The sequence below is a fragment of the Mustela lutreola genome, chromosome 11 (genome assembly GCF_030435805.1).
Source record: "Mustela lutreola isolate mMusLut2 chromosome 11, mMusLut2.pri, whole genome shotgun sequence".
NCBI lineage: Eukaryota > Metazoa > Chordata > Mammalia > Carnivora > Mustelidae > Mustela > Mustela lutreola.
This window is the reverse complement of record NC_081300.1, coordinates 4194432-4209140: the sequence shown is the minus strand read 5'-3', so window position 1 is coordinate 4209140 and position 14709 is coordinate 4194432. Positions and strand designations below refer to the sequence as shown.

Genomic DNA, 14709 nt, shown 5'->3' with positions numbered 1-14709 from the left:
GCCCGACAACTGGAAGAGGCCAGGAAGAGGTTCTTCCTCAGCCCATAGAAGGCACCAATCCTCCCAACACCCCAATTTTGGGCTTCCAGGCTTCGGAATTGGGGGACAATAGATTTCTGTGGTTTAAGCCTCCCCCAGTCCATGGCATATCTACTGCAGCCTGGGCAGGCTAACACGTGCCTAAATGCCGGTCGAGCTCACGTGTAGCTTTTGTCACAAGGGCCCCCGAAGACAGAGCAGAGGCTCTACACCTGCCCTCAGGTCATAGGCTGTGCTCCTGTTGCTTCTGTCTCATCTCTGCTGGCCTTGGGCACACACAGTTGCTTCCCCTCGAGGGCCACCCCTCCACGTGCGCTCCAAGGAGCACCTGTTGATGCAGCCGGAGCTGCCCTGCTGGCCTTCAGTGACATCAGATGACTTCCAGGCCACTGCCTCATCCCATTATCTGTGCGTATGAGATGCATTGTCTCTTCCTGGGCCTGCACACTGAATGAGTGTCTCTGAAGCATCTTTGTTTTCCAAATGTGAATGGTCCACTGTAGCAGCCTTGTCTGCCTGACTGTCCTGGGACAGGGGCGGGGGCACAGGCAAGCAGTGTGCCCAGAAGTCGTGAATACAGCCGCTGAGGACCTGGGTAAGACCGTCTCCTCCCCTTTCCTTTGAGGTCCAGGGAAATTGCTAGAGGCTACAGACGCCAGCCCAATGGATCCCAAACTTGGAAGAGTGGTGAGTAGACCCTCTGATGACCAGAGTCCTGGGTCCAGAGCGCTAGACCTCGTTTGCCTAAGGAGTCTGTGCATGGCACCAGTGCGGCAGGCGGGTCGGGCGGATGCCCACGGGGCCGTTGCGATGCGGCCCCCGAAATGTTCCTAGGTGCTCCCGGTCTCCCTGCGGGGAGGGGGTGTGTGGAAGGTTCTCCAGGGCTTCCGCAGCGCCCGGCATGCGGTTGTGCGGGGAGCGGTGGAGCCTGCCATGGGCGTGGATGAGGCCCAGCAGCTGCTCCAGGCGGGGGAGCTGGGACACGTGGCGGGCGCTTTTCTGTGCTCTTTTCCTTCCACCGAAAGCATGTTCCTACTGAGTGTTCCTAGCCGTTGAAGGCAGAAGGCAAGGTGCCACCTGTAGGGGAAGACGGTGGATGTGGAGAGCCCTGCATGTGCCTTTCTTAAGCCCCCAACTCTCCCCGCCGCCCTCACCGTCTGCGGGCCTAGTTTGGGGTGGGGGCCCAGGAATCTGCATTTTATGGGTGTCATTCAGTGATTTTTCGTGTATCCACAGATACGTGTGACCATCACCACAGTTGATTTTAGGATGTTTTCACGAGCTCGTTAAAGAAGTCCCGTCACCTGAACAATGACTTCCCTATATCCTGGTCCCTGCCTCCAGCCCCAGGCAGCCCCACATCTGCTTGGATCTCTTTTAGGACTCCTGATAGGCCAGGCAGGCAGCTGTTCAAGAGAAAGCACTTCTAAGGAAACAAAAATAAAAATTTATGATTCCAGCAAACTCTAAATTCCGCTTTTGAGTGTAGAGGGCAATCAGATGAGATTTTCCAGGATGCTGGCTTTGGAGCATCGGAGCTGGTGGAGCAGTGGGTGTGATTCTGATGAATTCCTGCTTTGCAGTTGGGGTGACTCTGCTGACAGCTCTGGGTGTTCTGGTCAACTTCCTTTGTGGTCCCGCATAGCCGCAGGCAGGAAAAGGTGTCTGTGCACACACCACTGCCGTGGACTCTCGAAGTCTGTATCAGGTTGTCTGTCTTCAGTTTGCAGGGCTTTGGGAGAAAGGGAAGTTTGAGTTAGTGATTCCAAGTCAGAGGGCGGGTGAAAATTGGAAACATTAATTTGGAGAGTTGTAGCTAGTTATTGGAGGGACAAGAATTGGGGACCCAGCCTGGTTTATAGTGGGTAACTGTGGATAGGGCGAGGGCCTGATGGCGGGTCTTCCACTGTTCTTCTTGGAAACACAATATTCTCTCCGCCATCACCTGCATTTCTAGCAGACGTCACAGTAGGATTAATTCATTCGTGAAGTAAGTCTAGTAGCATTACACTTGGCCTGCTTATTTATGGAAGTGCAGCAAGAACTGCGATTGGCCATAGGCTCTTTTTAAGTCTGCTTCACTAGAACTTTAAATAATCTCAGACTTTTAAAATCTCTCTAGACCAGAAAGTCAAGTCCAGGACTGGCCATCATTCTTCATCTCCAAGTACCCATAGATCTGGGCGAATCCCTCCCTTCTTGAGGCTCCCCAATATCTATTTTAAACTAATAATTCTTTTATTGCATGTAGCATGCAGTGTTATTTTCAAGTATACAATGTAATGATTCAGCAGCCCTAGGTACTGCTCAGTGCTCCCTATGATAAGCATAATCACTAGGGTTATTACGGTGGTATTGATTATTCCAGTTTATGCTGTACTTTTCATCTGTCACTTATTCATTTTGTAACTGGAAGTTTATACCTCTTAATCCCTTTTATAAATTTCACCCATCCCCCCCTCCCCTCTGGCAACCACCAGTTGGTTCTCTGGTTTAAAGTCTGGTTTTTTTGTTTGTGCCTTTGTTTTGGTTTTCAGATTCCACATATAAATGAAACTATACGGTATTCATATATGAAGTCTCCTGGGTCTGCCAGAAAGTGTCCATCCTTCCTCACCTGTCAGGCTAGAAATCCTGTAAGCAAGGGACCAGGCTGGCTTGGGGTTGCTTTACTGGTTTGGGAAAGTCCATTTTAGTTCTTTCAAACTGGACATATCTGATTCTATGCACAGTGTTCTCAAATACGGCCTTCCAGTCAAGGTCTTGGTAATCAGTGTTTTAAACTATATTCTCTTATGAGGAGGACAGATTCCTATTTAATGTACGCATTTGCCTATACGTAAAATATATAGGCACAGATATGTGAATTATCGTGCGGTGAAAATAAGAGCGCTCAGTAAGAATTTACAAATCTGGAGGAATCAGGCAGGGAGAAAAGCATAAGTGTCTCGATTCTGTTTATAGAGATGATTTATCAGATCACTGTAAGGTAAAGATAGCTTAAGAAAAGAAAAAAAAAAGGATTTCCTTAGATCTTAAAGGAATCAGCATTATTTCAACCAAAAAGTTGAAAAAATGGCAGTCATGCTCCTCAGTTCCTCCAGTTTCTTGTAGTCAAGTTTTGCTTTGTTTGATTCTGGGTTAGAAGTTTTGTGATTGCATCAGCCCTTCCTTACCCTGGGAATGCGCGCCCAGCCGTGTGGCAGGGTCGCGGAGCTCCTCCGGCGACGTCTCGGCGGAGCGTCCTTGCTGCTGCTGCTGACGGAGACTCTGGGAGAAGAACCAGAGTGAGGCAGTGCCTGCCAGTGACAAAGACTGGAAAAGGGTCGTGGCTAACCATGTTCGAAAGCTCGTTTCAAACTGACTGAAGCGAAAAGGAAATGTGGTTATTTCTGAGGCACATGGCATTTCAAATTAAATGTTGGGATTGTGATGGATTCCATGTACAGTAAAAACATGGACAGATTTCTAGAACCTTTATGCAATGTTTGAAATACTTATATTAGTAACCATACAAATACAACCTGAAGAAAGTTAAACATCACTTTTTTTTTTTTAAGATTTATTTATTTATTTGACAGAGAGAGATCACAAGTAGGCAGAGAGGTAGGCAGAGAGAGAGAGAGAGGGAAGCAGGCTCCCCGCCGAGCAGAGAGCCCAACACGGGACTCCATCCCAGGACCCCGAGATCACGACCTGAGCCGAAGGCAGTGGTCCAACCCACTGAGCCACCCAGGTGCCCCTAAACATCACTTTTGTTTGATAGTGCTTCTCATGTAATTTAACTTATCATAGACCTAATTATAATTTAGTTAATTATAGTTAATATCACTCCCAATATTTGAAATTGTCCAGGGACCCTCTGGAAAAATCCCCAAATTGGGTCTTAGTCAAAGTTTTCATTTAGAATTTGACTTCTTTAAGTTTTCAAAAATATCCAGAGGTTTAAAACCTGATTAAATAAAATCAGTGTTCATGTGAAATAATATTTGGTTTTCTATTCAACCAGAGTGACAATTTAAACATTTCAAGGGCAAATCAGGAAGTCACATAGTTTGCGGAGAAGGAGGAGGAGGAGGAAGGAAAAACGCTTTAGTTCTTTCCATATTGAAAAGACTTAGCATTCTTAAGTGATCAAAGACCTGACGAGGGCAACGTGCAGTACAGGTTATTTTGATAAGACACATAATCTTTATTTTCTGGGCAGATTGCTCAACATGTGACGAGCGGTCTTTCATAATAATCCAAGAAGATCTTGTTCTTTGAATCGAGAAAGAATATTCAGTTGTAGTTTTACATAGTCACACTCGTGATAATAAAACTTAAAAAAACTTATAATAAATTCATTTACTTTTCTCCAGTTTCACCACACAACATAGCGTTTTCTTTCTTTTTTCCCAACTTTTGATACTTGTTTTTTTTTATTTTTTATTTTCCTGTTTTTTAAATTTTGAAACGAAAAACTTTAGATAACCCTAAACTAGGACAGAATTTCTTTTCTTTTAGTAAGAATACATCTTCACGCCTTATATTCCTTTTTTTTTTTTTAACCAAGAACATATCTTACTTTCCTTGTGTTCTTTGTGTATAGGGTTTCTTTCTTAATCCTAATTGCTCTCAGCAGTTTCACTTACTGTATGTAGATTAGAATTCTTAACCCTTGTAGCTTTGATATCTGGCAAACACCAGTCAGAGTTGTGAGCTGGCTGTTGCACATGGATTCTGTAGTTCAGCAGCTGTGTGAATCTCATGTCACATTCTTACCGGCCTGTGCTTCCTTATAGTGCAGCTGACTTTCAATGTGGCAAAAGAATATATATAAATACATTCTCTCTGTGATAAGAAGCCAAAAACAGATAAATTTATGTTTAAAATTTATGTTTATAAATTGTTTCAGTATTTTATTTAGAAATAGTCTGGATATTTAATGAGTATCATTTAGCTTAGTATAAATTTTAAGGTTTCAAGTTACCAAAAAGATTCTGGAAACTTTGTCAGCAGACATATTTGATAAACCTGAGCACTGTTGGGGTTGCATCTGGGAGCGGAGTGGAGGTAAGGGTGCGGGTCCTGACACAGTCCCGCTGTCGGGGCATCCCACAGAGCTCCTGCCTCAGTGACCATGCGGGGGGATTGCTTATGAGATAGCGCCCAGACAAGCTGTTTTAAGTTTAGTCTCACTAATTTGGGACAGAAAGTGCTGCGGGAGGAAGTGAACCAGAAGGATAGCTCCGCCCCAACCCCTCCCAGCCCTGTGCTGGATAGTAGTCATTCCAGCACACCTGGGTGTAACGACTCTTGTCCCCAAAGCACCTCTCCCCACTGCCCCCATAATTCCTCAAGTGTCCTGCATCTCAATTGCTCTTTCAAGTGATGACTCTCCTCCCCATTCAGAAGCTCCCTGGCTGGAACAGAGGTGCCTTTTCAGACTACGCATGGCACTGAAAAGGACCACAGTCAACTTCAGCAGCCACTGGCACATAAAATTGGGGGCATTGATCCCTGTCTTCCCCTGAAGGAATGAGGTACAGCACATCCTGAGGGTGTGGGGAACTTGTGAAGGGAGAGAAGCGAGGGGGAGTGTGCAGAGGTGGAGGGGGAGAGTCCACGGGTGGGACCTCCCCCAGAGTGTAGGCTGAGGAGCATCGCCAGTGCCCAGGGCTCCCCAAGCCTGCTGTGCTAAGAGATCTCAGCTTTCCAGTTTGCTTGGGCACCTTGTTACCTAACTACACACCTTGTACTGCTCACAGTCCAGTGTCTCTGCAGGAGCACTAGTCAGGGGCCACATGACCAAGCCCCAAGCCCTAACTGACGCACACCTTGGTTTAGATCCTGAACTCATGGTGCTGGGCCCATAGTCATTGATAGATCCCATGTCCTCGTCTTGGAAGCGGAAGGTATCCAGGACATGAATGTTTATGCCTTTTAAGGCACCATAATTGGAGCACACGGCTTTTCAGGGATTGTCTTCCTGCGAATCCTGTTCCCCCTGGATTTGGGGAAGCCTGTGGCAAGGTGTGTTCCACATGAGCCTGCGTGCGGACCCTGCGCACTGAGGCTGGGGAGCCCTTGCCGTCGAGGAAGGGAAATCACTGCCGGGACTTCTGACCAGCATTCCCATCCACCTCAGATACCCCGACTACATGTGCTTTTAAGTTTTTAATTGAGAAGACAGAGTCTCAGAAACATAATAAATATTCCTACTGAGCAGAACAAAACAGAACTTACTGAGGGGAGCAGGAGCTGAAGCTGCTGAGTGAGACTCCCGCGGGGTGATGGGGCCCAAAGCGCCCAGGCTGGGAGGGCGGCTGGAGCCAGCACCACTGCAGAGGCGCCTGCTGGGGACACGTCCCAGCCCCACTGCCTGCTGTTTAGGAACGCCGAGCCACCAGCTTAAGACCAGATCCTGGACCAGGCATCCTGAAGCAACCACTAGAGGCAACCATGACAGTCCTAGGCAGGAATGATTCCGGAGAAGGAGAATAAAAGAGCGGTCATTCAAGTGGGCCTGCTAGTGAAACTCCTGAATACGGAAGACTCACAGCAAGAAAGTCCACATCGACTGAGAAGTGAGTTTATGTCCTCTGAAGCACAAACAGTAGAACACGTTTAAAATGGATGCAAATGCTGTGTGTTTGAATTCTTCAAGAGATCAGTGATCGTGTGCGGATGGTATTTATGAGTGGAAAACAGACAGATATGAAACACAAGTTAGAAGTCCCGACAATGGAAATTACTCATTGGAGAAACTCGGGAGTTCAGGTAAATGCATAACTGGTCCCCAAGAGACCCCTAATCGCCTGCAAAACACGGAGTCCAGGAGCAGAGCGGAGAGCCCAGGAGCAGAGCGGAGAGCCCAGGAGCAGAGCGGAGAGCAGAGGAAGAAAGAAGCGAAGCTGTGACGCCTGGAGGGCACAGACCAGCCATCCACCGTGGTTGTAGCTGGAGAAAGAGAGTCAAGGGAGTGGCGGAGGAACAGGGCTGGGACGGAGGAGAATTTAACAGAATAAACGAAGACCCAGTTTGCTAAGGGCTGCTGAGGATAGAGCATCAGCATGTCAGACACACCCAGCGAAGCTGAAGAGTAGGGGTCCCTTAGGGGAGGAGGGTGCAGGTAGGCCTTCGTGAGGACACTCAGCGGGGAGGTGCCCTGTGTGCATGGCGGGGGGCGGCCCAGCAGGGGTGCAGCAGCTGGTGTGTGCTGTGCCATGCACAACTTGGACTGGGGGCAAGGCTGCGATCGTGGGCGGACACCAGGAGAGCCTCTTGCAGGAGGAGGAATAAATCCAGGTGTGGGTTTGCGGGAGACTGTGCAGACTCTGCAGCTTGCCGGGAGGGAACAGGATCAGCCCAAATTTACATTTCCATTCCCCTTCTCCATGTTACAGCTGAAACAGATCTATGAGCAGCCGATCTTGCTTTTTCTACACAGCATTGACATAGAAGTTGTGACGTCAATGCAGATCAGGAGGACTGTGGGTGTGATTGTTCGCTGAGAGCTGGCTGGGGTCTGGTTCTGCATCAGGCACTTTGGGATATGGAGAAAAGGGAGGCAAAAGCCCTAGCCCTCAAGCAAGCCGGGGGCTAAGCAACCACGCCACAGAGTATGAGGTAGAGAAAATAAAGCGCAGGGTGTGCTGAGTCGAAATTCATGTTCACCTGGACCCTCAGGATGGGAACTTATTTGCAAGTAGGGTCTTTGCAGATATAATCAGCTAAAATGAGGTCATACTGGAGTGGGGTGGACCCTAATGCCGCTGCCAATGTCCCTCTGAGAAGAGAGAGGACACAGAGACACCCAGGCAGGACTGAGTGAAGCCGGAGGCACAGATCAGAGTCGTGCACCCGCGAGTGGCCCCGGGCCGGCCGCCCCCGCACAGTTGAGAAGAGGCAAGAAAGGACCCCCTGGAGCCTCCAGAGCGACGTCCAACCCCCGACCTGCAGAACCGTGAGAGGGCCCGGTCCTGGGGTTCTAAGCCCCCGGTCTGTGGGACGTTCCAGCGGTCCCAGGGAACTAGTAGGTGGGCTGGAGACGTTCCTGCCCTTTCCTCAGCCTGCCCTTGCTCCCACACGTTCATCTGGGGAATGTTCTGTTCACACCCAAAAAGCCACCTGTGGGAGTACACTTCCAGGAGGCGGCTCGGCCTAGCCTCCCTTTACACCTGGACTTGACGCCCAGTCCTGAAGGGCAAGGAAAACCCATGCTCTGAAGTCAAACTGAGTTTTTTGTGAGTTGAGAGCTTTATGACACTTAAGAGTATGGAGGCAATTGCAGGTTTCTAGGAGAAGAAAGAAAGTCCCTCCAAACTGCCTGACTCCCTGGGCACCTCTGTGCTCCCTGGTCTGTGTCTGTGTGGCTCCTGGGCCACCTGGGTCTCCTGGGCGCCCCTGTGCCCACCACCCTCATACCCTCTCTCCCTCCGCCTCCTGCTGGAACTTCCAGATGCTTCTCTCTTCCGCTGCTGCCAGAACCCCGATTTCACCGGCTGTGCCCTGAGATCGGGCAGTCCCTCCCACAGGTGGATTAGATCTTAACACTTGGACGAAAAGTCCATCAAATGAGACTGAAGGGAAGAAGGAGAGGACAGTGGCTCCTGTCTCAGCACGGCTGGGAGATCTTGAGATAGGATGCTGGCCTGGCCGGGCACAGCACCACGGATGACTAGGGGTTCACACCCTTCACCCTGGGGTTGAGGGCTATGCCTGGGTCTGGGTTCTTGCCTCTGAGGAAATTCTCAGCTCCACGCAGGGATACTGCTGTCAGGGTGCAGCACCTTTCAGGGTGTGACTTTCGCTAAGCCGTGCACCTGCAAAGCCTCTGGCTCCCTCCAGCCCTTTCTCTGGCCCTTTGCTGTGGTGCTATGAACGGGCCAGTTCCTGAGGACAGCAGGCTTCAGAAGTAGCACACGACAGGGCAGCCTCTCTGGCTGATGTCTGGACAGGCCCAGATCCCTGGCCGGACTGGAGGGACTGAAAATGTCACAAGAGGCCTCCCTGAGGTGACATCACTGCAGGCGATGCCTGCTTTCCCCTTCCCTGCGGCCTGCGTGGGGCGAAGCCCAGAGGCAGGGAGAGAACATGCACCCCTGCAGTCAAGAGCAGCTTGTCATGCCCCCAAGGATGGAGCACTGTGCCGGGAGCCTGGGGCTCCAGGATAGCCGGGTGCCTCGTCCAGAACCCCAGGCCTCCGCAGGGACCCGGGGCAGGAAGCCTGCCCCGTGCCACCCGTGCCCCATGACCGCACCCGGCTCCTCCTCTACCCTCTGGTTTCTGGCTGGCTCTGGTGGAGAAACTGGCTGTTTGGGGGACTTTGGGGGGAGTTCTGCTCCTGGAAACCGTCTCCTTCATCCCAGACGGCCTCCAGGCTCCCTCTGAAAGCCACGCCCCAGAGCCTGATCAGGCTTCTGGGGGCAGAGTTAGTTAATCTCCGCAGGATCACTGGGTTCAGTGCAGCGCCTGCGGGGCAGTTTACCTGGTTAGGTCAGGAAAGCCTGGTTTGGGGTTGGGGATTTTATTTTTAATCCTGTCATGGTGAGATAAAGTAGGTGAATAAAGCTTTTTTTCTGGGTGATAACAATTTTATCAAAGCAGGCACAGGACAGAACAGCCTCTGTAAGACAGTCACGCAGACTCCGGAAGACTCGGTGAGTGGAATTCTTGGTGGGCAAGTCGCTGCTGGCACTGAGGTTTCTTACAGGCGGAAAAGGTTTGGCCGCCGGCCGTTGCGTGCGTGGGGAAGGAAGCCAGCTTGGCCGGGGCTGTCTGGGCTGGGAGGCAACAGCGTTTTCATTTTCTATTGTTTATTCTAGTCGACATCAAAATCCACCAGCAATAGCAGATAGGGAGGGAGTGGTTTCATCAACAGCTTTTACCCCATTCCCAGCCCCTTTTAGGGCACCTGCTATTCTTGGGGGGGGGGGGGGGGACCTTGCTGAAGGCAGCCCGTGGTGGTTTCAAGGCTGCCATCCGCTAAGCACACGGAGCACCTGACTTTGTCCAGTCGTGTTCAGAGCTGGGGGAGAGCGCAGGGAAGACAGGCCCAGGACTCAGGCAGCAGCTTGGGGGAGGGAGAGCGAGCCTCCAAGGAGGAGCAGCCAGCCTGGGGCCCGGGGCCGGTTACACCGCAGACCTGGGCATGACTTGAAGAGGTCTGAAAAGGCAAAAGTGTTTAAAACTGAGATTCAGCACAGGGCGCTTGTTCCAAGTCAGGGAACAACCAGCTGGAATTAGCAGAAGCCTGGGGAGCAAGCGAGCTTTCCTCGGGGACGGCCCCTGCTCTTCCCCAGAACACAGGGAAGCCCGGGCCTTCCTGGTTCCGCTCCGACCCGTGCTTCACCTACCCGTTCTCGGGCACCTTTCCGCAGCTCCAGAATTCTGTTGCGTGAACGGATGGCAGAGCTCCCTGTGCTCTGCCCGGAGGGAGGGAGTGCAGGGGGTGCAGGACCGTCTTTCTGGAAGAGCAGTCCTTGGCCTGCAGCTCCTGCTGGGGAGGCGGTTCCCACTGAGACTGGAAATATTCTCGGTCCTTGCCCGCACCATTTTCCTTCTCTGCCTCGGCTCCATTTTCTTCTTCAAATTCCCCTTGTTATTTTTTATCAGAGAGGAGCGGCGAATAATTTTTAATGGAAATTGAACGAAGGAATAATAAGGGTTCAAATATTGATTTAGGTGCATCCTCTGCAAACAATCAGCCTATTCCATTTCAGAGGGCTTTTCCTGGGTGCCCACAGCTCTATCTTCCTGCCACTGTGGTTCTGAGGCTCATTTCCTCCAGATTTGTTTGAAACCTTTGGCTTTTTGGCTCTGCTGCCACCAAGCCCGGCTGCTTCCTCGCAGAATAGAAGGCGAGGGGAGCTCTTCAGCGGCCCGCTGGCACCATCTACTGGACCAAGTTCTTAATCCGCTCGTCAATGAGCATGCCCCCCACCCCCACTTTTTTTTTTTTTTTTTTTTTTTTTTTTTTAAGATTTTATGTATTTGAGAGAGTGACAGAGAGCAGGAACAGGGGGAGAGGCCGAGGGGGAAGCAGACTACCTGCCCGGCAGGGAGCTCAACACCTCCAGGGCTCCATCCCAGGACCCTGGGCACAGGACATGAGCTGAAGGCAGATGCTTAACCGACTGAGCGGCCCAGCCGTCCCCTTTTACCTTAGTTTTACCCACGCTTTTGCGTCCTTTGTGAACATTTCCCTGACTCATTATTGAATGAGTGCTTCTGCTGATGTATTGCAGCCCAATTCCCAGGCCCTACACTTCACCCAGGTGCGCACTCTGGCAGCTGTGAGTCTATGGGGCTGTGCAGCCGGCACAGTTTCAGAACGTTCCAGCCCCCCAGAAGGAACCCCTTTCCGTCAGCGCTCGCTCCCCGTTTCCCCCGATTGACCCAGCCCTCCGCGGCAAGGTCCCTCATCTCGGGATCTGCCTGCTCTGGACATTTCACAGACACGGGCCGGGAGCCCCTGTAGTATCTCGTGTCCCGCGGCCGTCCCTTTGCACCGTATGCTAAAGGCTCGTGGCTGCCGCGGCATGGGTCAGCCCTCCGTCTGTTTCCGTGGCTGAGAGACAGCCCCTTGTGTGTGGCCGTGGCCACGTCTTTTTGTATCCGCTCGTGGGCGACAGTCCTTTGGATCAACTCTGCCCCTCAGCTGCCACGAGGAAGGCGAGGACTGGGCCACCATCCCCGGGCCGGGCCAGGAAGGGGCCTTCTCCTCACACCCCACCTGTCACTGGGGTCCTGACTTTTACCTGTTCTCTGGGTGTGAAGTGATTTTCATCTCCCTGGTGGTTAATAAGGTGGAGTACCTTTTCATGTGCTTATAAGCCACTGGTGCATTTTCTTTGGAGAAACCTCTCTTCAAATCCTTTCCTGCTTTTAAACTGGGTCACGTTGGATCTTACTGCTGAGTCGCAGTCTCGTGTATCTGTAGACAGCAGTCCTGGCCTTGGTGGGTCCTGCCTGCGCCTGGAAGCGGAGGATCAGGGAGGGAGGGAGTAGCCTACATCTAAAATAGTTCTATTGTAAAAAGTACAAAAATCCAGAAGGAAGAGCTGGGTGGGAAGACGAGCACTAGTTTAGCTCGGAACCTGGTCGGCCTCCTCTCCTCTGGACCTGGTTGTTCTGCTCGGAGCCCAGCCTGGAGCCCACCTTGGGGATGGGGGATGGCTGGGGAGCAGCCGCAGGGGAGGCCGGAGGGGGTGAGGTCTGCTGGGCAGGGAAGGGGATGGAAGCAGACAGGGAAGTGGAGAGATAGGGCCGGGCCTCCCAGGAGAGTGTGGCTGCAGGGGCTACATGGCCTCCTGCATCCTGTCCTGTGTCACAGCGCATGGCTCGTGAGTTTCTTTGGCAGGTCCTGCGCCTGCAGAAACAGGAGAAACCCACAAGACCGCACCAGATTTTAGAGAGTCCTTACACAATATATGTATTTTTTCCAATAAGCTGGTTGATTGCACAGAAAAGTGCTTCCCACTCCTCTCTCTCACAAATATTGCCCTGGTCACCAGGGGTGGAGGCACCGGCTTGCCTTCTCAGGACGAGAGCCCACGGGAAGGATTGCAGGACAGACAAAACCTAAGTGCAGCACTGAAAGACAAGCTTGTTTTCTTAGTTTCTGTCTTCCTGAAATGTTCAACGTTGAAAATGAAGCGTTTCAGGGAAGATAAAGCAATAAATGCATTTCCTGTTCTACCACCTTCATTGCGTTAGTCCCAATGACTGGAAGCAGCCGTATTGGATAACACAAGCATTCTTGAATGATTTGGAAGGTTGAAAGTCCAAAGCTGGGTATTTATTTCTGCTGTCCCTCCCCGTGGCCCACTCCAGGCGTCCTCTGTCCTTGCCTCCCTGCTGCTGCTGGAGAGAAGCATGTTCTGTCCGTCCTCGCCGCCCGCTGGGCTGTTGGACAAGGCCTTCCAGTACATCGATCTCCATCAGAATGAGTTTGTAGAGGTAGGAGAAACGATACACATCAGGTACTTGTGGGACATACCCTCTGGGTAGCTGGCTGAATGCTTATTTGCTGGGAGGTGCGGTTTGGGGGCTTGCTTTTTTTTTTTTTTTTTTTTGCCTGAAAACTTAATTCCATGTAAAATGCCTATGACTCCTCACTGAGTTAAACTAATAAATACTGGTTACGTTTTGGGAAGAGATTCCTCTTCAGCCTTTCCTTCTAGAGACGGCATTCCTAGCGTGTTGATCTGGGCTGTCTGTGTAGTGATGATGCCCGCTGAGCTCATCAGAGCCCCTGCTCCCTGCTTTAGAGGGGCCCTTGTTGAGGTCCCCTCCTCCGGCAAAGCCTGCCTGAGACTCATCCCCCACTCCACCCCTCGCTGACACCAGCCCAGAGTACTACGGGCTGGCTACAGCAAGCTTCAGGTCCAGAGTTCTGCTGAGTTCAATGTCAAAACTCTTCTGTAGTCCTTGTGCAACGTGCACTTTATCTCCTCCCTTATAATCCTCTGCTCCGTTCCGAACTCACGACGTGGCAAACTGCCTGTGGTGTGGGCGTACATCTCGGGGGAGAAGAGATGGCGGGGGTGGCGAGGGGGGAGGCAGGCTGGGCAGCAGAAAGGTGGGGGCAGGGAAGGGGTACAGCCACCATCAGCCTGCAAGTCCCCTCCTCCTCCGCTGACCCGCTTGTCCACCGGCACATGGGTGAGTCCACCACAGCCTGGGGACTCTGTGACATGTCACGGCACCTTGTCCCCGAACCCCCATGCCATGTGTGGCCCGCCATTTGTGTTGAGTCCATGTACACTGGAGCTCCCCGCCAATGTGAGCAACAGTCAAGAGTTTGTGTCTCCCGCTGTCACACAGTGCTGAATGGCCACTGGTCCTGCACCTGACCTTCACGACACCCTTCCGCGTGCTCATTGGCATATTGACGTGACATGGTGCCTACTGGGTTTTTGAAGCCTGAGCAGGGACTCAGACAGGGGGAGAGGGACAGCATGCCATGGAGATATGGTCATTTGGGTGTTTGAGCCAAAACGCTCCTTTCCGCAGCACCCTCACATGGTCCCATCCATTACCTTTATGGATTATGTGCCGGCATCTGCTCTACAAATTCCAGTTTAAGGTGTGAAACACAACATTCCTTAGGTTTGGTTAATATCTTCATAATACAAATGAAAGTACTACAACCAGGACAGAGATCTAACTGGAGTAAGTTGGGGAATCTAAGATCCGTCACTCGAAGTACGCTTGGTTTTTAATAAAAATGGTGCCAAGCCCAGTATAAGCAACTCGAGCCCCAGTAATGGGAAATGCTTGATTGTTATCAATGATTCAATATTAGCTGATGCCTACGGAGCGCCTGCTAGGGACCAGGCACTGACCTGAGTCTTATGCGCGTCATCTTTTCTAATCCTCACGGGAAGGAATGCTTGTTTTCTTGGACGGCTCCCCTCACTCTGTGGACAGACGTGTGCATTTTCCACACATCAAGCAACTGGCTAGTTCTCTGGACACCAAAGGGGCATCACACAGTCTGACTCCCTTCTGACACCACTTGCCTGGTGTGAGCGTCACCCTCTTGCCCCCGCCCCCAATTAGTAGTGGATGCCAGTCGCACGTGGGTAGGGAGGCCCCAGTGGCTTACATGTTCCAAGCAGCTGTAAATCGGGGCTCCTATGAACCCTGCTCTGGTCCTATCACTTACTAGAACAGTTCTAG

General features: G+C 51.5%; 1 protein-coding gene and 2 long non-coding RNA genes across 5 annotated transcripts in view; 1 reads left to right on the top strand and 2 right to left on the bottom strand.

Annotated features, from left to right (window-relative positions):
- The first annotated feature begins 384 nt into the window (after positions 1–384).
- CNDP1 (carnosine dipeptidase 1) overlaps positions 385–14709 on the top strand; it is a 32569-nt gene continuing 18244 nt past the window's right edge. The window contains exons 1-2 of one of the 3 annotated variants that reach the window (XM_059138764.1): positions 385–726; positions 12859–12984. In XM_059138764.1, the coding sequence (XP_058994747.1) occupies positions 703–726; positions 12859–12984 (150 nt within the window). In that variant the 5' untranslated portion in view covers positions 385–702. Of the gene's footprint in view, positions 727–9547; positions 9684–9725; positions 9746–12858; positions 12985–14709 lie in introns of those variants that run through there. The other 2 variants (XM_059138765.1, XM_059138766.1) reach the window with 2 other exon arrangements.
- Positions 1500–14679, bottom strand: LOC131810854 (uncharacterized). The gene is made up of 3 exons (XR_009345742.1): positions 14636–14679; positions 3216–3403; positions 1500–1771 (listed from the first exon to the last, which is right to left on the bottom strand). It is a non-coding gene; the product is annotated as an uncharacterized LOC131810854 (long non-coding RNA).
- On the bottom strand, positions 3644–10952 carry LOC131810853 (uncharacterized). Its single transcript, XR_009345741.1, has 3 exons — positions 10380–10952; positions 6268–10189; positions 3644–4299 (listed from the first exon to the last, which is right to left on the bottom strand). It is a non-coding gene; the product is annotated as an uncharacterized LOC131810853 (long non-coding RNA).